The sequence below is a fragment of the Trachypithecus francoisi genome, unplaced genomic scaffold (genome assembly GCF_009764315.1).
Source record: "Trachypithecus francoisi isolate TF-2019V2 unplaced genomic scaffold, Tfra_2.0 Lachesis_group13, whole genome shotgun sequence".
Lineage (NCBI taxonomy): Eukaryota > Metazoa > Chordata > Mammalia > Primates > Cercopithecidae > Trachypithecus > Trachypithecus francoisi.
The window spans coordinates 84,702,550-84,728,847 of NW_022681458.1; the positions used below are offsets into that span (position 1 = coordinate 84,702,550).

The window sequence follows — 26,298 nt, forward strand, 5'->3', positions numbered from 1 at the left end:
AAAGATAGCCTGGGCGTGATAGCTCACTCCTGTAATCCCAGTACTTTGGGAGGCCGAGGCAGGCGGATCACTTGACATCAGGATTTCAAGACCAGCCTGGCTAACATGGTGAAACCCCGTCTCCACCAAAAATATAAAAGTTAGCTGGGCATGGTGGCACAAGCTTGTAATTCCAGGTATTCGGGAGGCTGAGGCAGGAGAATCACTTGAACCCAGGAGACAAAGGTTGCTGTGAGCTGAGATCACACCACTATACTCAGCCTGCGCAACAGAGGGAGACTTTGTCTCAAAAAAAAAAAAAAAAGTACAAAAATGCATTGTGTGTTCTTCCCACATTTTTACCAATAATTTACATGTGCATATATTCTGACAGGTGCAAGTAGTTAAGGATAGTAGTTCGACAATTAATCTCCTTAGAACTACAGCTTTTTTTTAAAACACATTCTTAGAAATATGACCACATATATTCTGTTTGTAATGTGTAGATTAAAAATGATTGACTATAAGGACAAGTATTGCAAGTCAAATTCCACTTATGATAAAAATGAAGCTTTATTGTGCTGTAATTCTTTACTTCTTTGAAGCCTTCCTCTCTGCATATCAGGATGTGACACTTCCCTGGTGTATTGCCAACTTCATGAGCCACTCCTCCTTGGTCTCTCCCATCTCCCTTAACTTTTAATGTTTAAGCAAGGACCTCTTGTCATCTGTGTCTAGACTCACTGTTCATTATCTTATCCATTGCATAGCTTTAAATGCCATCTATATGCTCTCAACTTAGAATTTTATGTCTCCAGTCCAAACGACCCACCTAAACTCCAGATTCATAAATTCACCTGCTTCCTTGGCCTCCATTTTGATGTCTACTACCCCAACATCTTCACCCCAATTTTTTCTATCCCAGTTATACAACCTCATGCTTCCAGTAGTTTAGGTCATAAACATGGGAGTCGCTTTTAACTCCTGCCATTCTCCCCAAATTTACATCAAGTCATCAGCAAATGTTGCTGGGTTTGTCTTCAAAATGTTTCTACAATCTGACTACTTCTCACTGCCTCCGCTGCTATCACTTTGTCCATCAACTCTCACTAGACTACTGCATTCGCTCTCTCGTTCTTCTCCCTGCTTCTGCCCTTGACCCCATTCAGGTCTTCCCAGCTCAGCAGCCACCACGATTCTGTTAACACACAGGTCAGATCCAGCCACCTCTTTATTCAAAGCTCTCCATTTCACCTAGAGTTCTCACAGTGTCCTATACAATCTGTGTACCTTCCCTCTCTCCTACCATTCTCCACCACTGCCTCTCCCCTCCTGATCTCTTCCCTCTTCCTCCAATTCTCCCTGAGTGCTCCTGCCTGTGGCCTTGGATTTGCATTGATCCAATGCTCTTCCCCCAGATATCCATGTGGCACATTCTCCTCCCATCCTTCCCTGACCATGCGATTTAAAATTATGACTGATGGACTATTTTAGGAATTTTTTTTTTGTATCTTGTCTCGATAAATTCAGTTGTAAAAGAAACTACTAGCCACTACCAGGATGAAGGAAACCGAACTTGCTGTTGAGTCCTGAACATGTCACCAACTAGCTGTTGACCTTGGGCAACTTGATTTTGACCCTTGAGGTTTAGTTTCCTTATTTGCATAATAGGAATAACATCCTGGCCACTCACAAGATATTATGAGATAATGTACATTATATACAATTACAAGCCATGCATTCAGCCCAAGGTAATATATAGCTGGACCCCTTTTTCTTCTCCTAAAGTGTAAAAGTAGCTGCATGAAAGAGGAGAATTTGACCCTAAGCATTCATGAAAAGCTTACCTTTTAGACCACAGAGTCCACACATGGCTGCCAACACTGTAGATTCCATTTCAATATTCCTGATGCCAGCTTTATATGCTCTCTTCAAGTAATCTAACTTTTTTTCTCTGGAAAAGGAGCACAGTGCTCCATCTAGTCGGCCTTGGCCTGAAAGGGAGGGGAGAACATTTAGTGACGATGTCCCACCCCACTGGCAGTGGCGTCACAAGAGGCTTACTGTTGGCTGGAGCCCTCCACAGCTGTCTCTAACTCTGCAGTGTGCTTCCCATGTAGGATAAACTGAGCTGTGTGACTCTTCCTACCAGAGGACCATGGAACGAGGCTGTCCCTGGCTCAGGAGTCTCATATGTAGGAAGGAGCGTCCATGGCCGAGGGCCTCAATTCTGGGGTCAGTCACTGCTGAGTGGCTACTGTAGCCAGCACTGTGCCCAGGCAAATCAGGAAGCGGCTTGTTGCTGTGAGAGCTACCCTTTGAGGAAAATCTCAGGTTGCTCCAATGACTGGGGAATGGCCCGGGGATGGGTGCTGGGAGAAAAAAAGAGGCTTCAATGATACTAAGCTACTTGAGGATCAGGACAGTGTTTGCACATTGCGCCTCTCCTTATGCCCTTTGCGACACTGTCCGCCTTCCCCCTTTCCGCACACCTCTCAGGCTGTATGCCACCCCTTGTGATCATGTTTTCCTTTCCAGGCTGCTCCCAGTGTTCATTCATCACTGAATTTCACCTGTATCCACCAGTGCAGGCAAAAGCAAGAAAAGGAAAGTCTGATGTCATTACTCCTCCTGTACCCTGTGCACACCCAGAAATAGACCTTCTAATGCCTCCCCAATTCCTGAAAAGGCCTGGATTCAAGCAAATGGGCTAATAGCACGCTGTTGCCATCCATTATTTTCACAATCCCCTTTTTGGTGCTCTTTCCTCTCTTTTTCTCCTTTTCCTCTAAGTCTTTCATGCTACTTTCACCCCTGGCAGTCTGCTTCCCCTTGTTCCTTCTCTTCTCATTACAGCTGCCTGCGGACACCTCTGACAGAGTGCGATTTAAGCTGATTCAAACAAGACCTCGCAGAAGCCACGCGGGTAATGCCGACGCAAGTGTCTGGTCGGAGGGGAGCAGCCTCACCCCAGCCTCAGCAAATGTAGCCCCAGATGTGGGTCAGAGCTTGCCAAGGCTGCCATGCATATATTCCACATTTTTAAATGTTAGTTCTTTCAAAAAGCCAGAAATGTGGATGTTCATATAACATCTCCAGATATTGTAAATGTTGGCAAAATAATTCACATTTTAAAAAATACTGTGCAGGCCAAAAGAAACATTGACTTTAACAAGCTGCCATTTGCAAACTCTGCTTAACATATCAGTGAGTGACCCTCGAGACAGAGGGACTGTGAGTCAGTGGGGCTTGAACAGAGGGTCTCAGCCCTTTCAGACCCCAACAGCCCTCCTATTTTACAACATCTATATGGTAAAACCACCTTTACTAACTGGAAGTAAAATGTATAGATAATATGACCTATCTCCAAACATAATTTCTTAAAATTCAATATAGTATTTTAAGTTTGATCCAAAGGGAAAATAAAAATAATTTATAATGAAATAGTATGGATTTTGAAAAGAATATAACTATACTGCCAGATTTTCAGAATGCCCTTCAAGGCATGGTACCGACTCTATGTAGATTCTTTCTTCTGGGACGAGAAAAGTCGGGGGTCTGTCTTTGAAGGTTTCTTCCCCTGGGCCTTTCATCCCTAGTAGCAAGCGCTGCTCCATAGCAGTCACCTTCCATTTGTCTCTAAACTTGGTCTGGGGACCCCTTACTCATGGCTGAGAGACAAAACCCCACTCAGATCACACCATCCAGTGGGATTTATACCTCCTCCCCAAGCATTTCTCCCCATTTTCTGGCCCACTCTTTCCTGGGGACAGAATCCCTTTTAAGGTACAGACGAATGGCAGAAACACAGAATCAGTATACTTCCCTTCTCTTAGAGCTGCTAATCTAAGTTAAAGGCATAAACAGAGATAAGATTTTGTGAACATCACTAATTGCATTTTAGTGTTCAATTTGTTCTTGGAGGATTAAATTCACCCTCAATATAAATTCATTCTGGGTGTTTCTCTGCTGCTCGTTATGTCCTTGTGTTTTAATGCTTTAGTAAGTAAAAAAAGGCTGTTTCAGTTCCTTTTTAATCCACAAATATTAATTTTCTAAAGTAGAGCTTTTAATATAAATTATGGGTTTGAATAATAAAGAGTTGCTGGCATTTTTCTGTTGCCTTCCCAGTTTATAAATTGTTCTCACCTTCATAAAAATCATAGGTACACATTGTATGTCCAATGAGGGTTCGGAAGTTGGGGATTTCTTTGCTACGGTTGAACAGTTCTTCAGATAGTTCCTTGTGAAGTTCAGTACTTCGGGTGACGATGTTGTCCAAAATGACCTGTTCAAACCGGGGCTTAAAGAAGGAGTCTACAGCTATATCCGTTATTACAACAGTCCCTGGTGCAATCCCTGCAATGTGGTAATAAATGATTACAGAAGAACATCATTTAGAGTTTACTTTTGACACATAGCATATATAACCAATTCTGCGAACATTAATGCTAGCTGCTAATGAGTCTCCTTGTTTTCAACTTTAAAATTATTTTCTTCTCCCAGTGCAATTAAATAACATTCAGAAGAGGCATTTACATTTGTTGTCTTTCCAAATGCACATTTACAATGTGATGGGGTTTAGATTTCAAGACAAACATGACTCTTGGACATGCAAATTAGTGCCAGCCTTTGGGCTCAAATCTGAATAAATTAGGTCAGGAAAAAAATAAATAAGCCTGCCAGCAAGTAGCTTTCATAAAGTGATGTGACTTCTTAATATTTAATCTTCTCTGTGACTTCTTGATTACTGTAATTTCTTTGCATCTCTATCCTCTTTTACTTCTGATTCTTGTCACATTTGTTCCCTCCCCGACTCCATGTAAATCAGGCCTCTTGGCTGACCTTCCATGGCTACAAAGTCTGGGATGCTCAAGGGACTTGGGCTTACTTAAGAAACTGTTTTCTGCCAACGGTTAGTCTCCCTGCCTGGCATGCCCTCTCATCCTCCCCCAACCTTTTCGTCACACACCAAGTCACTCTTCAGGTGTCAGCTTAATTTACTTCCTGAAAAAGGTCTGAATCCACAGAAGGGAAGCAAACAAATGAAAAAATTAAAAGGCAACACAGATAGGTTACACTAAATTTCCCCAGGCCCAGTTTTGACCCAGCTTCTGACCCAGTCTCATTTCTATTTAGAGCCTGAATAAGAAGATATATCTTCATATATGCCCTAGACTCTCTCTGTCCTAACCATTTTTATAATTATCCATTTGTTTATTTTTTTCTCTGATAGAACATAAACTCTATAAAGGCAAGAACTGTGTCTGTTCACTGCTCTCTCCTGGTCTAGCTCTGTGCCTGCCACATTATAGGTACTCAATAGCAATTTGTCGAATGAGTGAATGTTTTCACAAAGATGCCATAGATTATAGCTCTGCAAGCCTATGGTTCATAAACCAAATCCTGTCTTTGTAAATAAAGTTTTATTATCACACAGCCACACCCATTTATTTACATATTGTCTATAGTTGCTTTCAAGCTCTAGTGGCAGAGTTGAGAAGTTGCAATAGAAATCACACAGTCAGCAAATCCTAAAATATTTACTATCTTGTCCTTTACAGAAAAAGCTTGACAATCCCTGCTGTAGAATATAGCCTTATCCTTCAGGGTGGCATAAATTTTGATATTGATCAAAGTAGACTTAATTACAAAATGCTTTAGAAGATCCAACTAGAGACCCAAGGTGGCCACTGATAATAGATCCTTATGGGGTGAAATACTTTTTATTTTTTTATTTTATTTTTATTTTTATTTTTATTTTTTTGAGATGGGGTTTTGCTCTGTCACCCAGGCTGTAATGTAGTGGGGTGATCTCAGCTCACTACAGTCTCTGCCTCCCAGGTTCAAGCAATCCTCTTGCCTCAGCCTCCAGAGTAGCTAGGACTATAGGCACACACCACTACATCTAATTTTTTATATTTTTAGTGGAGATTTCACTATGTTGGCCAGGCTGTTCTCAAACTCCTGGCCTCAAGTGATCCACTGCCTTGGCCTCCCAAAGTGCTGGGATTATAGGTGTGAGCCACCGTGCCTGATCAGATACTTTTTAAACAATCCAAGTAAGTGGCTCCTTGAATTGTTCACAATGTCCTAAGAAAGTGATTGAGAGAGAAGTTGAAAGCGTATACATAAAAATGATGTTGTTTATATGCCATCCTGATATTTAAATGTGTTAGTGTATTATGTCATGGTTGAGGTTTCTCAAAGGTCAACATACTAATTGAGTACTTTATGCTTATCAAGGTGTGTTGGCTCATGTAGGAAGGGATCATGTGAGCAACATAATACCATGTACGTCTTTCATCTCCAAATGCAAAACTGCTTAAAACAAAATAAGCAAATACAACTTTTTGATAAGCTAAGAGTTCTTAATGAGGATAAAACTTCAAAATGAAGGTGTCTACACCAGCACAGTGGGTTAATTTGCCACCATCCATGGACCTTCATTGTGTGCTGTATGTATCATGTTGCCATGAAATAAAAGACCATTATCAAGAGCTGGATGGTCATCGGAGCACCTTGCCCATGCTGGTGTTCATTAATATCAAGTGGTAACTGTAGCAGTCAGGACTTTATAATGCATGAATGTGAGCTATGAAGGCAGATCCTTGTAACCCACAACCCAAGAATTATGAGCAACTTTAAGAGGTATGTTATCTGAAATTCATGTCCAAATGAGTAGTTCCCTACTACTGATTATTTGGGGTATTGCATAAACTACAATCTAGAAGGATGCCTGATCTAACACTTATTGCTAACACTCTGCTTCTCTCTCTGGATGGATATCCACAAAGGTCTTACTTTCTCCCAGATGTAAGGGCCTTGGCTGGACTTTATTCCTGGACCACGGCTGTGGAAAGGCCACCATCTTTTCCAACGTGTATGATTTCTAGTGAAGCATGGTTCAGCCATGGTGGCTTTGTGATGTTGAACACAACACTTCTCCAGCTATTTGTGTGAGGATTTCTGACATCCCTTTTTGCTCCATAAATGTCTAATTCTACAACCATTTCTCTTCCCAAATCTCAGCCCTTTTTATAATGCCCATTCAGTTCTATTGCCCTGTCAACCGAACTTCTCCATTTACCATGTGCAGTCTGTATTTACATTTTGGTGACATGGTAAAATCATACCCTGACAAGATGTGCTCCTTAAGAAAAAGTTGAAGAAGAAGACGTTTCCTCAAAACTTCATCACAATACATTCTGGAAGCAAAAACAAGGCCTCTTTACAGCTGCCTGAGAAGCCAAAGAAGAAGGGAGGTCAGGAGGCTCCTGTGAAAACTTTAGGAAGCATCACTTAAGCCTTCCCTGAAAGCCTGGCCTGGTTTCTTTCTGGTGTACTGATGAGGAAAAGATACAGCCAATAGAGGTGATGTAGTAACTGATGTGGGCAAAAAGCAATGTTTTTCTAAGAGCTTCACAGTTTGCTCACTTGGCTGATAAAACTGGGAAATTTTTGTGATTTTTTTTTTTTTACTTGAACACACTTATTTCTGTCACTTAAAAAAATTCCTGGCGGGGCGCGGTGGCTCACGCCAGTAATCCCAGCACTTTGGGAGGCCAAGGGGGGCAGATCACGAGGTCAGGAGATTGAGACCATCCTGGCTAACATGGTGAAACCCTGTCTCTACTAAAAATACAAAAAATTAGCCGGGCATGGTGGCGGGCGCCTGTAGTCCCAGCTACTCAGGAGGCTGAGGCAGGAAAATGGCATGAACCCAGGAGGCGGAGCTTGCAATGAGCTGAGATTGCACCACTGCACTCTAGCCTGGACGATAGAGCGAGACTCTGTCTCAAAAACAAAAACAACAAAAAAATTCCTAAGATTTGAAATTTACCCCTACCCTCAAAACATATCTTCTAGCAATTTTTCTACTCTTTATAAACACCTAAGACCATCCTGCAATAGGTAGTGAGATCTCTCCCTGTGGGTTTCAATAAAGAAAAAAGGAAGAAAAGAAAAAGGCAATGTGGGTGGATTTCCTTAAATTTCCTCAAGTCCAGCCTTCTGACACTTTTTAGCCCATCTGGGCTTCTGCTGGGCTCTGAATAGGATGGTATATTTTGGCAGCTACCACGTGTGTAAGGATCACTCAATTCTAATAGAAATCAATCCGTCTCACCTATTCCCCCTGATGTACCAATTCTAATAATGGTGACATCACAGCATTGTGCATGGTGGAGTAATTTGATGAGTTCATGAAGCATAATAGAAATGGAGGGGATGCCCATGCCGTGCTGTTGAGAGAAAGATAAAGTCTTCATACATCTTGCAAAGTGATACATGAAGAGGACATATCTTCTTCCTTCATTACAAGTTAACAGGCCTCAGATAAATGTACATAATCATTAAGACTTTGCCAATGCTGAGGAAAACGTAAGTCCTCCCTAACTGGCGCCTACATGACATGCTGACAGATGTGTCCATCTGTGAAGATCAGAGGGAGGCATCTCGCTGCCAGTTCTGTTGACTTCAGCCCTCATCAGCAAGAGCAGAAGGTGGGGATGGTATAGTATACAGGTGTGTCAGGGCAGAGCCATTTCCCATCTTCCCACTGGGCTCTTCATCATGAGCCTTTGAAAAAGAGCTTTTTGCACGATTGACCTGATTTTGAGGAAATATAATTTTGGCGGCCAAATCAAGAGTCCTTTTCAACCATACTAAATGAAGTAGTGAATCCATTTCATTTGCTTTTAATTTTGTGTGCTCTGAAAAGTACTAGGGTAGAAATGTGGGCTAGATTCCCCATTTCACAATTTTAAACTTATACTGAATGTGGAAGTGAGTTTAAATTACTATAGATCATGACCATAACCCTGTTTTTTTCAGTATTCAGGACAGTGGAATCAATGTCACCAGGAAAGGGATCAACACAGGCTAGAGGATTTAGCAACTCCTGGTGGCTACACGATGTCCTAATAACCCTCCAGAAAGATCCTCCATTCTGTAATTTGTAGAAACTGGAACTGAATTCAAAACTGGTAGTAACTTCATTCCTGACATGACAGCAGAGAGTCAAATGTGCTCCTCAATGTGTCCTACTCTTGGATACAAAGACTTTGGAAAACCACTGGCCATGACCATGATGTTTTCACCTGAGCTTCCTCCTTCTATCAAGAATGTTGAGCTATGGAAATTTCGAACCTCTGCGTTCCCCCTTTCTGGTTCCCACTGAATATGCCCTGACTTTCAAATGCTTAGTAAGCGTCCTGGAGCCAGGAATCAAACTTGTATTGATTTGTATATTCAAGATTAACAAGTCTGGGACTTTGGAACTGTCTCTGTGACTAATGAATAAACTCTCTCAGTATTATTTTTTCTTACCTAATTTTCTTACTATAATTAAGATGAATTATTATTTGACCTATTAGATTCCTTCCAGTGCAGACATTTAGTAAGTTAATGATTGTCACTTATTATGTGACACGTTGATGAAATGACAAATGGACTTGTGCTCTCTTTCACACACATGCACTCCATTCAACCGCTACTGGAGAGGAAGAGTTTTCAAAGAAGAAATCACAGTTGTCAGTCCCCTGCCTGCCTAGTAAGGCCCATTTCTAATTGATAACCTTGACATGACACATATTTCAGGTCTTTTTCCCAGACAGGACAGCAGGATCAGTCTATTGCTGTTTTCATTTCTTACTCTGAAGTTTTACTGCTTATTTATGGCAGTGTTACATTTTTAAGAAACTTAACTTTTTTATGTTTCTCCATTTACTGTACAAAAAACAGTTATAGTCTAAAAGTCCAGCAAATGTTGGTAAGAAAAAATTTGCCAAGATCAGTGGATACTCAGCTTCCTTCTAATGTAGATATTCTGTAATCATTTATTGAATGCACAAGCGAATAATTGAATGGATTCTCCCATTTGAACAGGTTTCAGGCACTCTTGGCCCAGAGAGGAGATCAGTTTAGCTGCCTCATTGTTGTTGCACAATTTTTTCTTCTTTACCACAGGTTTTCATCAATGCTCGTCCACACTGTAAGGCAATCAATGGATGATGCCTATTCCCTCTGGTAGGAGCCACTTACAGCTCAGTTCCTTAGAATTGCCACCCTGTGCAGGAGATTCTTCCCCTGTCCCCTGGCATGCCTGCCTGTGCCTCTTATGAGGATTGCACTGCCCAGAAATGTGATGGCTTCAGAGTTATTGCTTCAGAATACAGCCCTGTCCAGAGAGATAAACATGGGAAGGCAAATTGGACACCTATGCACATACGCCCTCATCAGTGTGTGCCCAGCTGAGTCCAAGGGGGAAATGGTCTGCATGTTCCCTAAAACTGCAAATCATTCCCCTTTCATTTTGTCTTAGGACACTGTGTGCTTCCATAACTGTTCACATGTTCTAAGTGCAGGAGAGTAATTCACAAGAGCTCAGTAGAAATGCATTAGCAGCTTTTCAGCGAGCTTATTATGGTGTTAAACAGCAGCACTTTAGCAGTCCTGAAAATTAGCCTATGTGTACTAAAAGCTCAACATTTCCAAAGCTGGGTAAGGGATAGAGGAAGGAAAATTGCCATTGGGTGGGGGGAGTGAGGGGTGTTAACCAGTTACAAAGTAAAAAGAAAGGAGGGTGCTTTGAGTATTTTCCCCCTAATTTGAATACCTAAGTGGTAACTAATGAACAACAATGATGCTGCATGCTATGTTCTGCCCTGGGGGCTTTTTCCAATAAGGAACTCATACCTGGACACCTAGCTTAATTGTGTAAGAATGTAAAGCAGGAGGGAAAAGGAACTCCTACATGTAAAAGTTTCCACTTTTTTCTCTAGCCTGCAATGACTAGCTGAAATGCAACCATGGATACTTAACACTGATGGTGAGCACAGGCCCGGTTTTGTACATACAGTATCTGTCTGTCCCAGCACAGATGTCTTTTATGTCTTCTTCAGCTTCCTCCAACCCAAGCTCCTTGTGCATGAACAGTGCAAATGCTTTCATTCTGTTGGGGCTCCGACCAACACAGACAAACTGTTAATAAAAATAAACAAGGGCCTGCCATAGTAACTGGGATAAGAACCATGGGTCAGTTTCAACTCTAATTTTTTATTTTACTTTTTAGTTAATTTACTTAAGAGTGTGTGTAGATGTCATGGTTTATGTGCCATGAATTAGCTATTTTGCATCAACCTGTAAATAAGGCAACAGATGCAAAGTTTTAAGCACTAAATTAGTAAAAAAAAAAAAAAAAATCACAAAATCAAAATAAATGTTGATATTATTCAAGGAGGTGTTTCCTGGTGTTTTTGTTTATAGTGAACACCAACCAGCATCTTAAATTGACGTAGACAGCCTATTGTTGAGCATTACCATGACATATGCTTAGGATGTAAGTTCCGAGGCCACAGCATGTAAATGACACAAGAGCAAAAGGAGAACTACCAGTTTTAGGTATGTTTTCTGATTCCCCATCCCCTATCATGAATTTATATTGTGAAATGGATTATGTGAACTTAAAATTTTAAAGGAATCATGTCAAGACTTTTAAATTTCTTATTCAGAAGAAATTCTCACGGAACAAGCCTTATTATTGTAAATGCGGGATCTCCCTGTGGCATTTCATCAATTCCAGTGATTTATTTTTGTTTTTGTTTTATTCACATTTTCCCTTCTCTGAAATTAGGATAGGTGTTGCAGTCAAGGATGTCTAATAGAAGATGGCAATACAATTGTCTGGCAGTTACTCATACAACAGTCTGTTTAGGGGTACACTAGCCCCAGGGACCAGGAATGGGAGAGGTGGATGCCAGGGAGAGAAGCAGAGAAGCACTAGGGGTCGGCAACAAGAGGGTGAGCACTGGCAGACTCTCACACCCGGGAGGAAGCACAGGCCACAGCAAGGTGGCAAGAGTCAAATCCTCCAGGATTCTGAAGTAAGTGGCGAGGAAAATGCAAAGAGAGAGAAGACAACATAGTGGAGGGTCTGCCCTTTGAGGTTAGGTAAACCTGGCTTTGAACTCCAACCCCATCAGTGAGTAAGAAGGTTGCTCAGTGTCACACAAATAAGCTATGTGCCTCAGACCATCTCCAAAACAGGAAAAATACAGTACCCCTCAGAGAGTTTTGAAAGAAGAACGTGAGATTGCATATGGCAAAGGACATTGCACAAGTCCAGACACGTTCTCAGTGATGGACAAATGGTAACCATTAATTTATATATCACGTAGCAATTTTCTATTCCTGCGTCTGAACTTGCTTACTATTCCTATATTGCAGAATTTAGTACAAATGAAGCTGGTCTGAGTCCTCTAGTAAGGAAAAGGCAGTTGGTGGTATCTAGCTGATGTGGGCAGCATTGGACAGAGGATTGGGAGGGCTGACGAGGTCCATTACAGGGATAAAGAATATCTGTCTAATGAAATACCTAACTGAGGTTATAGAATAGGTAGCCCCTTTCACAAATGATTTACTCTAACTGTTGGGTGGTCTGATAACATGATGCATCCTGTTTCCATTTAGCGATAGTTCCTGAGCTACACTCTTTCGCAATTAGCGGTGTAATTAGCCCTATATCCAGGCCCTCTGCTTCTCTTCTACCCTTAATATTGTCTTTTCTCTGCCTTCTTATGAGTTTCTCTGATGAAGCCTTAAGCTAGTAATGAACTGCAATAGAAGTCAGCCATAAAGACTGGTAACAAAGAGGTTAAGACCATGGTTTCAGGTGAGTTTTAAACTTGTTATTAATAATTCATGGAATTTTCTTCTTTGTTGGTGTGGATAGTTAAGACTTGGCTCACGATCTAAGTCCAAGGAAATTTTTTAAACACAGTACAGTAGTTTGAAAATAACCTCATTGTGTGGTGCCAGCGAATGTAAATTACAACTATTCAGATTGACCATAAAACCAAAACAGATGTTAGAATAGCTTGTGGTTTGAATTCTCCTTTGAACTGTAGATGTTACTATAATCAACAGGAATTTCTGAATATTTCTGGAGACATAAAGATCATATGCATAGACAGAAGCAGCTTGGTTCTTCAAGCCTTCCTTACTCCTAAACCAGACTCACTAAACATCACCTCTGGACACAATTTTCAGTCTGGCTGCTTTAATGAGAAGTAAAATATGGCTGAAGACCACCAACCAACATTGACCTTAAGTGACATTTACAGTGTTTATGTCTCAAACAAAATGATCAATTGTCCTGGTTTTATCAAAGAAGTTAGAAACACACTGGGAAGGAGTCAGAGGCATCACAAAAATATGTTAAGGACTTTAGCTAATGACTGCCAGAATAAAGCTCAGCTTTAGATATCCCTAGTGTCTTAAAAGTCTCAACTATGCCATGTTGTATCAATCTGGTCTATTGCATCTTATGCATTTTCTATGTTAACAAGGGAATATAAACACATTCAAAATGCATATTATATGGTATTATAAAGTAATAATTTTGCATATTACTAGAAATTTCTAGTGAGAGATTAGAGGATACCAGTTAGTGATTTTATAAAAGACATATTTGGATGTTGATATCGAATAGATAACTCCTAAGGATCCTCCACCGTATGTATTAATTGTCTGAATCTTTCTAGTGAGTATGGCAGAGATTGATTAGCTCTTCACCTAAACAGTTTGCCGTTCTTTCTGGGCACCCAGCTAAACTTAACATCTCAGCCTCCTTTCCAGTTAGACAAGGTCATATGTCTGAGTTCCAGGGACTAGAATTTGAGCAGAAGTAATGGGTACCATTTCCAGTCCTAGCCCATAGAAATCTCCTGTCCTACAAGGAGGATGTATTGGTGACCCTACATTTTGTCACTCTCATCTGCTGGACAGATGTTGACACATTGGAAAATAGCAATTTATGCCTTGAAGGAAACAGAGTCACAATTATGGAAGGAGCCTGGGTCCTTGAATCTTCAGTTGTAGGGAAACCATCCATCAACCAAGAACTCCCACTTTGTACCTAATGTGAGTGAGAAGTAAACTTAACTTGTATTAAGCTACTGAGATTTTGCAGTAGCACATAGCAAAAATTTTTAAATATAGTAAGAATATGAAGGCAATGGGAGCGATTACTGGAGTCTGAAGTTTCAACTTTATACACCCAGAGTTCTCCTTTCTTTGAAGATAATGCTATTAATAATGATTATCATCTCTGTGAAGACAAGGCTGAGTTTTCAGGTACTGGTGGATTATGTCCTCTTTTCTGAGCCAGGACTGCTGCCCTGAGATTTAAGGGACTCAAGAAATTGAATGTAGAATGTTCTCGTTCAAAGAGGAGAACATGGCTGGAGGAAGGCAAGTTTCTGAGGAAACCATCTATGAGAATAAATCGGACTTTACCTGCTGCCTTGAAAAAATTCTAGTTCAGGTTAAATGGCCAGTTCTGATCATTTGGAACTAGGTTACCTGCTCCTCAATTTACACACACACACACACACACACACACACACACTCACACACTCTTTTGCCTCCTATTCATCAAAGTGGCTCAATCAGTAGAGTTGCTCTCTGATGGGATAAACAGGTTTGAAACAGAGCATATTTTTGTATCCAAAAGATAATTTACTGAAGGTTCACAACCAGGTGGGTGGTGAATGTATAAGGTTGGATAGTGGTTATGATAGACAGTGTGTGAGAATAAGTGCTGAACAAAATCTGGACAGACAGAGATGTGAAGGTCTGGTTCCTGGGATTATAATCGAGATGGGACAACTATGTGTGTGTGTGTGTGTGCGTGCATGAGAGAGAGAGATACATACATGTGAGTCCCTTTATTTTTATCTCTAAAACAAAGCTTTCCATCCCAATGATTTCCCAGAAACTAATACTTGGAGTACTAAAAAAGTACTAAAACATAGTGCTTTTATTTTTGTTTTTGTGTTGCTTTGTTTCGTTTGAACAGAGAAAGAGCCATTACTTTTTTTTAATCAGAGAAACCTAAAGTTTAATCTCAGTTGTTTCACTTACCAGCTGTGTTGTGCCTATTACAGATAAACATATATTATATATATGTTATAACACTATGTATATATTTGAGTCTGGGTTTTCTCATCTGTAAAGTAGAGATAATAACTAGTTGCTGTGGGGACTGACTGTACCATTCACACGTGCCACACAGAGTCTGATATATAGAAAGCACTCCATAAATGGTAGAAGAGAGACAGAAACCCAGATATGTAGATAGCAAATCACTTTCTGTCTCAAATACATGTCTCAAGTCTTTTAAATGTATTAACCAGCTATGTGTCTTAGTTCATTAATTATGAAAAGTCTTTCAGTTAATCAGAGTCATCTCTAGACAAGGGTCCTGGGATATTATTGTGAGGCATGAACCTCAAATCTAACATTTGAATTCTGGTACAATCTGATTATTGAGTATTAAAGACCGCCTTGATCAATGACTCTTGGAGCATAAGTAAACCAAAACAGCAGCAGGGGAAGAGGTTACATTGAGAAGATGAAGCAGAAGATAGAGGGAGGCGACACAAAGGCAAGGAGCACAGCCTGGAAAGGAGTGAAGACGGTGGGTCGCCTCGCTGCGAGGACACCCACCCACACCCTCACACCTTCCTGCCTAGGAGAGAGGGAGTGGGAGAAGGCCACTCGGCACCTACTGACCATAGGCATTGTAGATCGATTTCTTCTCATTTTCCAACCTTTTTTTCTTTCCCTCCTTACTTTCTTGTTCCCTTCCTTTTCCTCTGCCTCCAACCTCTTCCTCCTCCTTCTTCTTAACCTCCCCCTCTTCTTCCTCCCTTTTTCTCACCCGCCTCTTGACCCAATGGGTAAGTGAAAGAACTAGGATTAAATAACTATGGATGATCCTGAGTTACTGTGACCCAAAGGGTCCTCTTAGTGCAATGAGCAAGGACCCTGGAGATTGGACTTGGAAGAACTTGGTCCAGGTCTCAGTGCTACTACTCTGTGGTGTAACTGTAACCTTCTTCCACCTCTCTGAACTTAATTTTCTTGTTTTATGGAGAGAGTTAATATCTGCTAAACCCACCTAAAAGAGCTAAATCTGCAGATGTTGTGAGATAGTACATATGATGCTTTTATTTTTGTTATTGTAATTGCCAAAGAAATGAAAAAGTCAGATGAAAACTGCACGATTCTCCATTAGTGCAACTGTAAATAGATATAGTCTTTTGGAAAACAAAGTTCTTTAAAAATTCAGTCTCTTTGAGCATTTCTGTGAATCACCCTAAGCAAACTGACCTAAATGTAGAAAATCTTCAGGTACAAAAATATTCATTTGAGTCCTGTTTATAATGGAAAATAGTTTAACATACAAGTTAATAATAGTCTCTGCAATGTGTGGTACACCACTTGACACCCATAAATGATATGTTTCAAAAGAATGTAATAATATGGAGAAATGTTAATGATGTAAAGCTAAATGATAAAGTATAGAATGCAGCTATATAGTTACAACTATTTTAAAGTCTATTCATTAAAATGATTGAAAGCAATAAATGAGTTGATCATGTGTATGTTTAGGTGGTAGGACTACTGAGTGTTTTTTTAAAAATCGTATTCTTTTTTGTATTCCCTGTTTTAAATAAGGAACACAAATTGCTTGTATAATTAAAATACATGTCAGATAAAACAAATAATGCAGAAGTACAATTTTATGTAGTATTTAATAAATAATTTTTACGAAATATTTCTTATGAAACAAAATCTTAATATGAAATATTAGATGATTATTTTCCAGAAGTGAAATAATGTTGTTAGTTTTGTTGAGTTATTTTTATGATTTAATAAAATGAGAACTAGTGAGATTAAGCTATAAATGTAGATGTTAAGTAGTGAGCTGAATCTGTTAAAACATAATGAATTCTCGACACCCAGCAGTATTGTCAATAAAGTTGTATTTATCTCCAGGGACCAGAGTAGTCAAATAACATGTTTGCATTAGATTTAGTTTGGGAACCTTTATGTCTTGTTGGGGTGGAAATGATTGTTCATGATATACACATTCCAAATTGTTTCAGAGAATGAGTGTGACTTTAGTTCCTATTGGGACTTTGCTAGCCAATGGTGTATAGATTATTTTGGCAAGGTAAGAAGAAAAATTAGTAGAAAAAACTGAATCATTTTTCCTGAAATTAGAAATGTTTTTACCTTTACATCTCTAAACATTGCTGGTAGGTTGTGTGTTTTTGTTCCCAAATCCAAGTGATAGAGAATGTCTTCATCCATTGAATCCAAGTAAGGATTTTTAACATGAACAAACCTTTTTCTGGAAAAAAAAAAAAATGACACAAAGAAGATATAAAAGAATTTTGAGAGAAAGCTCACAAGAAAGAAAGTCTGAACATAAACCTTCCTTTAGGGTTAAATTATTTGTTGAGAAGCAATGCAGTATAACAATAATTATGGCGAATATTTGCTCTCACTATGTGCCAAGCATAGCACTAAGCATGAAAATGGCATGAAAACTGCATATAACAAATTCATTAACTCATTTGTCCCATAACTGCTGTATTAGCTGGGTAAGATTAATAATTTAGTTTACAAACAAAAAAGCCAACGCTTACAGAAGTTGAGAAACTTGTGCAAGACTAATAACCAGTAAATTATAAAACAGCCATTTCTATTCAGTTCTGACTGTAATAGTCATCTGATTTCTTTGCATGGGAGACTGTGGAATATAAGCTACTGGGCTGTGGATTCAGATTGCCTGGGTTCCAGTATAAGTTCAACCATATATGTCCTAATTGTGCAAACTTGAGTAAATTATTTGTATTTTATTTTATCTTCTCAAAGTGTATCATGCATAAGAATCAGCCAGACACTTCATGGACTCCTCTTCTGGAAATTCTGATTCAGCGGGTTGCTGGTGTGTGTCCGAATTTGCATTTCTAGCAAACTCCTCATTGGTCCTGACGCTAATAGTCTGTGGACAACACTTTGAATAGCACTGCCATTGAGAACTCCACCAACCATGCTGAATACACCACTTTCTTTCCACCCCAGTGGCCACAGCCCTGGCTCAAACCCCCATCACAGCAGTACAGCTAGAACACCAATCTTTCCTCTCTTTTCTTTGTAAAATACCATGAAATGCGAGACAGTGAACTGATGACGGCTATAAGAATGACTTTAATTCAATCCAGTTCATATTTATGAAGCATATCATTTGTAGCTTTTGGTTATTTGGGTGGTAATCATATGCCACTAGAGTTATCAGTGATAAAAATGTATCTACCCCCACACCACAGTGGGTCCAGACGTCTTTGCCAAGAACTGTCTGGGACTTCTTTGTTCTTTGTTCCTCCCATTTCTCTCCACATGCCTTCTCTTCTCTTCTCTCTTCTCTCTCTTCTCTCCCCTCTCCTCTCTCCTCTCTCCTCTTCTCTCTTCTCTCTTCTCTTCTCTTCTCTTTCAGAATTTTGCTCTGTTACCCAGGCTGGAGTGCAGTGACCCAATCTCAGCTCACTGCAACCTCAGCCTCCCGGTTCAAGCGATTCTCCTGCCTCAGCCTCCTGAGTACCCGGGATTACAGGTGCCCACCACCATACCCAGCTATTTTTTGTATTTTTAGTAGAGATGAGGTTTCACCATGTTGGCCAGGATGGTCTCAGACTTCTGACCTCAAGCGATCCACCCACCTTAGCCTCTCAAAGTGCTGGGATTACAGATGTGAGCCACCATGCCTGGCCTTTCAACATGCTTTTCTTTCCATACACTTCAAAACATTTTACCAAGCCTTGTGTCTTTCTATATCTTTATTGATTGTCACTTTGATTGTGCATTAAAATTACCAGGGAGCTTTAAAAAAAAAAAAAAAAAACACTGTTGACCAGGCACTAATTAATTTAGACACTCTGTATTTTAAATTTTAAAAATTAAGTATTTTAAAAATCTTCTCAAATGATCTTTGGTACAGCCAAAGTTGAGAACCCCTGCTTCAGGCCTTTGTCCTTCAAACATCCTTCCCCCTTTCTTCTATTTTTCACCTACCAAAATTCCAATTTTCCTTCATGGTCCAATTCAAATATTACATCTTCCATAAAGGCTTTTCCAAGCATCTTCTCTCCTTGGTCAGTATTAATTTTTTTCTTACTGTGTTCCCAAAGCATTTGTTTCATGCTAGTGCTGGTAGATAGCATTTCACATTGTAATGTAGTTAAGTTTCCATCCCCCTAGAAAGACTACGAATCCCCTGAAGCAAGCTATCTCAAATATCTTTCTTGAATCCCTAAGTTTTAATAAATTCTATTGTTGAATTAAATTGAACTGTTCAGAAAGTAGAACAAAATACTATTAATTTCCTTCTCAAAAACATCTAGAGTAATAGATTTTTAATTAGTTACTGGGTCATACATACCTAGTTTCCAAAATAAAGTATTCCATGGTGTTAGTGCACTTTACTACTACAGAACAAGCTTCAAAATCTCAAAGCAAAGGGACATTTCCTTTCTTCTCTTGTGAGGCAAGAATTTAGCCCAGTCCCTTGTTATACAGTGTGTGGTCAGTGAACCAGCAGCATCAGCAACACCTGGGGAGCTCCTTAGGCATGCAAAATCTTAGATTCCACCCCACACCTGCTGAATCAAAATCTGCATTTTAACAAACTCTGTGTGATTCACATGCACGTTATAGTTTGACAAACACTGCCATCCACTTTTTCTTCCAAATTCTATTACACTTTCTGTTTCACTCTGCCAAGATTACTTTCACGACCTGGAAATATTCCTTTGGATTCCCAACTGAATCTATGAATCATTATTCTATAAAAGAGTCTTATTCCTCTACCCCAGTGATTCCAAACTCTAGCTACATATCAGAACCACTAGGGGCACTTTAATCCCTAGACCCTATCTCTAGAAATTCGGATTGACTTGCTCAAGGAGACCTGGGCTTTGGTGTTTTTAAAATCACTCATCTATACCACTCTTCCTGTCTTCGGGGAGAAATTCTCCAACCAGCAGAGCCATTAATTATTTTCACTTGTATTATAATACATTAATTCATTAGGATTACTTTTCCTTGATGCCCTGGCCCACTGTCTAATGATTTATCAGTCAGAAAGTCTGGGGGACTGTCTATAGAAGTGTCTTGTTTCACTGGGTTCATCAAGCAGCACTTCTAAGATGATCACTCTGTCAGTACCAAAGAAAAAGCTTGTTTGGGATTTCACACCAAATTTCTACCCAATGTGAATGCAGTTTTTGCAATACTTTGATTTTTCCAAAATATATTATTTTTACTAAATAAGTTTGTACGTGTTGTTTTCAAACTCTTTTTCCTTTCCTGACACAGATAATAGTCTTTTTAGTAAATCATGACAAATTACCCTACATGATGAGTATTAAATATTGCTAAACAAAAGAAATTGCTGGCTGGGAAGAAGTCTTTCCATTTGCCATTACCTTCATCTTCATAATTTTTCTTTTTCTCTTTCTCCTGGGCTTCCCTGAGGAAGGGAACGTGCAGGAGGCTACCTCTGTTTGGGATGGGCAAATGGAGTGTTTTCTCAAATGCTGCTATCATGGAGGCTCTGAGCAAGACATTTCACACAACTCTCAGGAAATCAGAGGGAACCATCAAAATCTCCTTATGCCTCATGATGATTAATGCTCTGTTGTGTTCTGTTAACCTGGGGCAGGAACTGGAGCTAAATTTGTAGACAGCTTCAGCAATTTTATATCTACCCATGAGATTAATCACATAAACAGTATTTCAAAAGTAAATTCTCTGTAAGGTCCATCATGAAGCATATTAAATCACTCCACAATATCCTGCAACACAATTAAACCTCCCTCAGGCACTGAGAGACCCTTTTAATTATTTCTCAATTGCAGCCCATGGTCTTGGAATTAAGGGCTGAACGCTATAGTGAGTCCTAGGCTGAACCTTGAATTTGTTTACTACTGAAGGTTGGCTAAATTTTTGCATGTTTTTTTTGACTTTTTTGCCCCATTTTCTTAGATGAGCCAACCCCTAACCCCCAAAATCAAGGAGTAAAAATGTCACTGAAAAGACATTTTGCATTGTTTTTGTTATTTTATGAGCTATATCCAGTGATAACCGTAGAGGTCCATTATCTAATCATTTAATACAAAATCTAAGGAGCATCCATCTGATCAAAACAAATTTAGAAAATCAAAATTACTCACCCAACATATGTATTCCTATCAGATCTCATGGAACTATTGGAGACAGGTATAACCGAAGCCATTCTCTCTACTATGTGAACAGTCACTCTTAAATTGATGTCAAGAAAGAGAAATATTGTGACTTGTTATTATAGATCTAGTCATAATAGTTCAGTTCCAAGTTAGAATGATACCCTCTCTTAAAACTTAGGTTTTCCTGTGAAATTGCTAAGAAAAATTTTCCTTTAGCGTTTTAAATTTTCCTATCAAATAAAAAACACCCTCCCTGACATGCCTTTTATACCATAGCCCAGCTCTCAGAGCAGAACTTTCTCAAGAAGATAGGTCCCCTTTGATGGTGTGCCATCCTAGCTCTTTGACCAGGTTGGTTAGCTTGTTAACTATTGGTGAGAACCTTTCCCTTACATTTGTCTTTGATCCCAACACAGGTTTGATGTTGCAAACAGGCTTATTTGCTCTGAGAAAACTGTATACGGATACAAGCCCTCTTTTGGTTTCTATAACACGCCTACCAGGTCTTCTCAAAACTGTGTCCAATACATACAAGAACGTACAGTTCTCAAACATTTCAGTTTCCCCTCTCCATCCAGCCCCTCACCAACTTGTTTTCATTCTTTGTCATCACAAGTTAGGAAAGCATCCAAAGTCAGGACCTCAGAATGTCCCTTTATCTGAACTTTGCTCATTCCAGTTCACACAGAAGGACTGATAATTTTAAAAAAACGTTATTTCCCAGGGCCTCTTTCTTTAAACTGTAGGCTGTCGGTGAAATTTATTGAATCAGGGGTTAATCCACATGGAATCATATAGCACAGTATTTTCAGAAAATGGAGTCTGCCAAGAAAGGCATGAATTCACTACTTTTGCTAATGTTTCTCACTTTTCACTTTGGGGATGGAAAAATCTAGAAAACTAGATAACTTCATCCTGATCTTTTTTCCCTTCACTCCCAGAGCAATCAACTGAAGTTCTATGCTGGTGAGAGCTTCAAGAACATAGTCTCATGGCTTTCAGGCGAATCAGAACCTAAAATGTCTATAAATGCCAAACAGCAGCAAATACAAGACACCTCCTAATATGCCTGGATTTCTAAGAATGTGCATCACAGTCAAGAATCAAGTGCTCATATCCTAACTGAGTTCTCCATGTTAGAAGATGCTCCTCTTCCTGCTGACAGTCATTCTTGGCAAACTCTTTGAGTGTCACACTGGCAGTGTCACATTGGCCTCCTTTGGTCCATCTTGGTCAGACAGCAAAGTTTACAGAGTAGGAAGGAAAAAGAATAGGGGACTCTATATTGAGGAATCCATGTAGCCTAAAGCTTGCCATTGTTACCACCAACTAGACATTTGCAACTGTGCCCAGATATCAAAAAATTCCTGAGGACACTTATCCTGGAAAAGGTAATGATGACTATGAGGCAAAATAGTCTTTAACATGTGTGTTGCCTTTGTAACTTAGGATAGTAGTTATTGTTGATAGCTTGTAATAATACATCTGTCTCTTACTCCTGACTCATCTCAGGCTGGTCTACCTGCTGCTCCTTCCCAGTAACCACTGGCAATTTTGAGACTCACCATACTCACTCACTACCACGGGCACCAGCACACTTTTATTTGCTATTCCATGCCATATCTCTCAATTTTATTTTTAAGGTATAATGAGGAGAACCACCAACTTCAATCTGGCATTTACCTCTGGGTTTGAGAGGTAAAAGCATTAGCTAATTAGATAAGTGTTCAGTAATTAATTACCACAGTGAATTAACTAGGTTGATTAACATGTCTGTTTCCAGTGCAGATTCAGTCAACCAGTGATCTTGATCACTAACAGTGCCAGGTAATGCCATCTGAGATTTATCGACCCCATGAAACAACTCGGCCAGACATTAAGGCAAGTGATTGTCATTTGGATGAAATTCAGAATAATCTTATGGAATCTATAAAAGCTGATCTATGAAAGTAGAATACTAGTTAATGCCTTCTGGGCAGTCTTAAATTATTCTCCCCACTTTTCAATCTTCTCAAGACTCAATCCTGCTCTTATGGTAGTTGGTTTCTCAGCAATGTTTTTTGATTGACTGTATTGCAAAAGGCCAGTCTCCTGAAGAGCATGGGAAAAGGTTTTGTTTTTAAAAATTATGCACACAGGAGTGCACAAGGCAAACTCAGGGTCGGCCACTGGGTGATTTGCAAACAAAGGCTATGTGCCAGGCACAGCCCATGACTCAGTCCAGCCTTGTGATCAGGAGGGTCTTACATCAGATCTGCCAAATCCATGCTTCACAGTGTCTGGCCTGAGACAAAACACTTCACTTCCTACCATCTTCCTTTATGATGCCGACACTATCACATTCTCAATTCCATTACAATTTTCTATCTGGCTTAATTTTGTCCCTGAACCTCTAATATTAGAGGGGGGAAAAAAATAAAGCATGGTCTTGATGTACAACCGGATAGCATTTAGGCCTCCCTGAGATGTTTTTGTGCTCTTTTCCTGCTTCCTAGACTAGCCCTGGGACCAGAGTCTCAGTTCTTAGATGTCTCTCCATGGGGTATCAGCAAAGGTTGTACTCGTTCACCTGAGGCTGCAGCAAGCACCCATACCCAGAAAACACTGCCCCTTGCACATGCACGCACACACACACACTTACACTAGCCTTACAGCCTATGGGAGTAGGGGTGTCCAGGCACAGCAAAGTCGTCACATCTCCTTCTTTGGCGGGTTTTGTCAGAGTGGGGTTGGGGTAACCAAGAGCCCTTTCCTCCTGCCACATCAGATTCCCCTGGCTCTTCCATTCAGCCTATAGCACCAGTAATGGCTTGAGAGAGCTCCAAAAATGTCCTAAGCTATCCATTCTGAGGTTAAGCAATTTGTTTTTTCATTTATTCATTCAATAAATATTAACTGAGCATACACCATGCTCCAGGAAGTCTAGGAAGTGCTGAAAATAAAGGTATTAATAAGAGTTCTTGCTTCTTTTCTTCCACAAAAATATTGACATTCTGTGAATAAAGAACATGCAAGTTACCACACTTCTCATACTAACCTTCTATATGTTAAAACACATATACTAAGTGTAAATTCAGCATTCGCTCCTTCATGACAAATAACTAAAACTAATTAAAGGTCTTTTGATCGTTCCTTGAGTGTTTGTTTTCCAATATATAGATTATAGCTGCCTCAAAACCTTTGTATAAAAGGGGAGCTGTTAAAAATATACAATTGTTTTATAATATAGATGTGTTATAGTTTAACATTATTATACATATGTGCAAAGAAAACGTACAGTATTTTCTATCAGCTATCCAGTCTTTCTCACTGTACCCACCCTCCTGGGAGATAGAGCAGATGATAGTGTTTTTAAACTTGCCAGATAGCATCTCTGTTAATTGCATCTTTGGTTTAAATAGTCTCATTTAAATGATTTATTTTTTTTTAGATATGTATTCATCCAATTTCTTCCTTGTACCCACTGCTCCCATCTGAGGTGACATATACTAAATGGAATGGTGAAGAGGAGCAAGAAGGAAGAGAAGGGCTCCGGGATCCATGCGCTCAGTTCCTTGTATTATCCCTTGGCTCGATGTGATGTTGTAGCTCAGGCATTGTCCGCTGTGTCCTCATGAGGGACCTGTGGCTACTTAGGTGTAGTCTATGGGTCCTTGAATGGGCTCACTGAGATGCAGCTGGCCCCATCTGGCCCTAAGGGAGCATTATGCTGGCCCTCCCCATCACCATATTGGATGCGGGCCTGAGCTGACTATGGAGATTCTCCTGGAGAATCGCAACCTTTCTTAGGCTGCATCAAAGGATGCAGGCCTCTGGCTCTAGTGTTCTCAGGCTGGTCCATGCCTAGTTGGATAGGAATAGTGCCCTCCTCCTTTATTTTCACCCCCAAGAGTGGATGGTCACCACAGACCTTGGCCTGTCTCTTGCCCCATTTCTCCTGCCCTCTCACTCTCATAATTAGAAGAAGAGATCCTCTTTGTACTTTTTCTCTCTGTTTTATGTGAATTCCCCTTATATTCTGTCCTGAGTTCTCTTTGGTTTCTAGCAATCTCCATGTTCAAGTCCAGACCTAGGTTTTGTTGTGTTAATGACAGCATAAACATATCTAAAATCTTTATTTTTCCTCACATTGCCTTATTAGGGACTCAAAATTGCTATTGAAAGAATCCTAATTTCCTACTCTACCTCCCATTCCCCCAGCGGATAGATGGGAGTGTGCACTCTGAAAAAGGCCATGTATACAGAAAAGAAAAAAGAGATTAGTATTAGGTTTCACAGTACTATATTGATTATAATTATAAGCAACAAAGAATTGTATCCCGAGGACAAATGCTATGACCTTACAGTGTTTGTTTTGCTCTTTTTTGGAGGGTGTTTCCCTCCACAATTCTGTCAAAATGCACTGCTCTTCTAGGCAGGGTCAGGCAGAGGGGTGGCAGCTGAATGTTTGCACAGATACCCTCCCCCGAGGGTTAGTGTAGCAGAGGCTGACCCATGCTGAGGCGCTGGGGAGGACTGCAGCATCCCCCAATCCTTGCAAAGGACTGGAATCTTTATAAAGCTGAAATTTGCCTGAGGAAAATTTCTTGATTGACAAAATTTATTTTTTACCAGAATTATGCTTCCTAATACTTAGAGTGTATATATATATATATATATATACACACACACACGCACATGCACACACACACACTCTCTCTACATATATAAAGAGTTGTTGATTTAACTCATATATATATAGAGAGAGAGATGCTGTATATAGAGTGTGTATATATATATAAATATATGTAGATATACACACATATATATACCACCAGGAATTTCTCTTTGGACAATGATTAAAGTCAATAAAATGACAAGTTTCAAATTGTGTGAACATTTATTTATAGGCTTTTGTAGGGGTTTGGGTAGGGAGGACTGCCTATTGTCAACCATTCCAGAAAGGGCCTGTCTCCAGGTAAATGGAGACTCCACATAAGAAGTGTCGTGCTTATCATGCAGTAAGTGATTATTAAGCACCTACTATGTGCTAAGTTTGTTAATGCTTGAAGATGAGTAATGATTTATTTTAGTATTTTATAATAATGGTCTTTGTTCTCAGCCTGTTTTTTCTGGCAACATCCAAAAGAAAAGAACTTTACTTACAACTTCCTGGCTTTTCTGGAGGCCTTTCTTAGCAGGAGCCGGACTCCCACAGTGTGACCAAAGCATAAATTCACTG

General features: G+C 39.8%; 1 protein-coding gene across 1 annotated transcript in view; it reads right to left on the reverse strand.

Annotated features, from left to right (window-relative positions):
- The window catches only part of UPP2 (uridine phosphorylase 2), a 31,640-nt gene extending 10,230 nt beyond the window's left edge, over positions 1 to 21,410 (reverse strand). Inside the window, exons 1-6 of the mRNA XM_033231427.1 lie at positions 21,066 to 21,410; positions 17,065 to 17,182; positions 10,804 to 10,962; positions 8,108 to 8,222; positions 4,129 to 4,338; positions 1,827 to 1,973 (exon numbers count right to left, since the gene is read on the reverse strand). Coding sequence (XP_033087318.1) covers positions 1,827 to 1,973; positions 4,129 to 4,338; positions 8,108 to 8,222; positions 10,804 to 10,962; positions 17,065 to 17,182; positions 21,066 to 21,127 — 811 coding nt within the window. The 5' untranslated portion in view covers positions 21,128 to 21,410. The remainder of the gene's footprint in view (positions 1 to 1,826; positions 1,974 to 4,128; positions 4,339 to 8,107; positions 8,223 to 10,803; positions 10,963 to 17,064; positions 17,183 to 21,065) is intronic.
- Between the last annotated feature and the right edge of the window lie 4,888 nt (positions 21,411 to 26,298).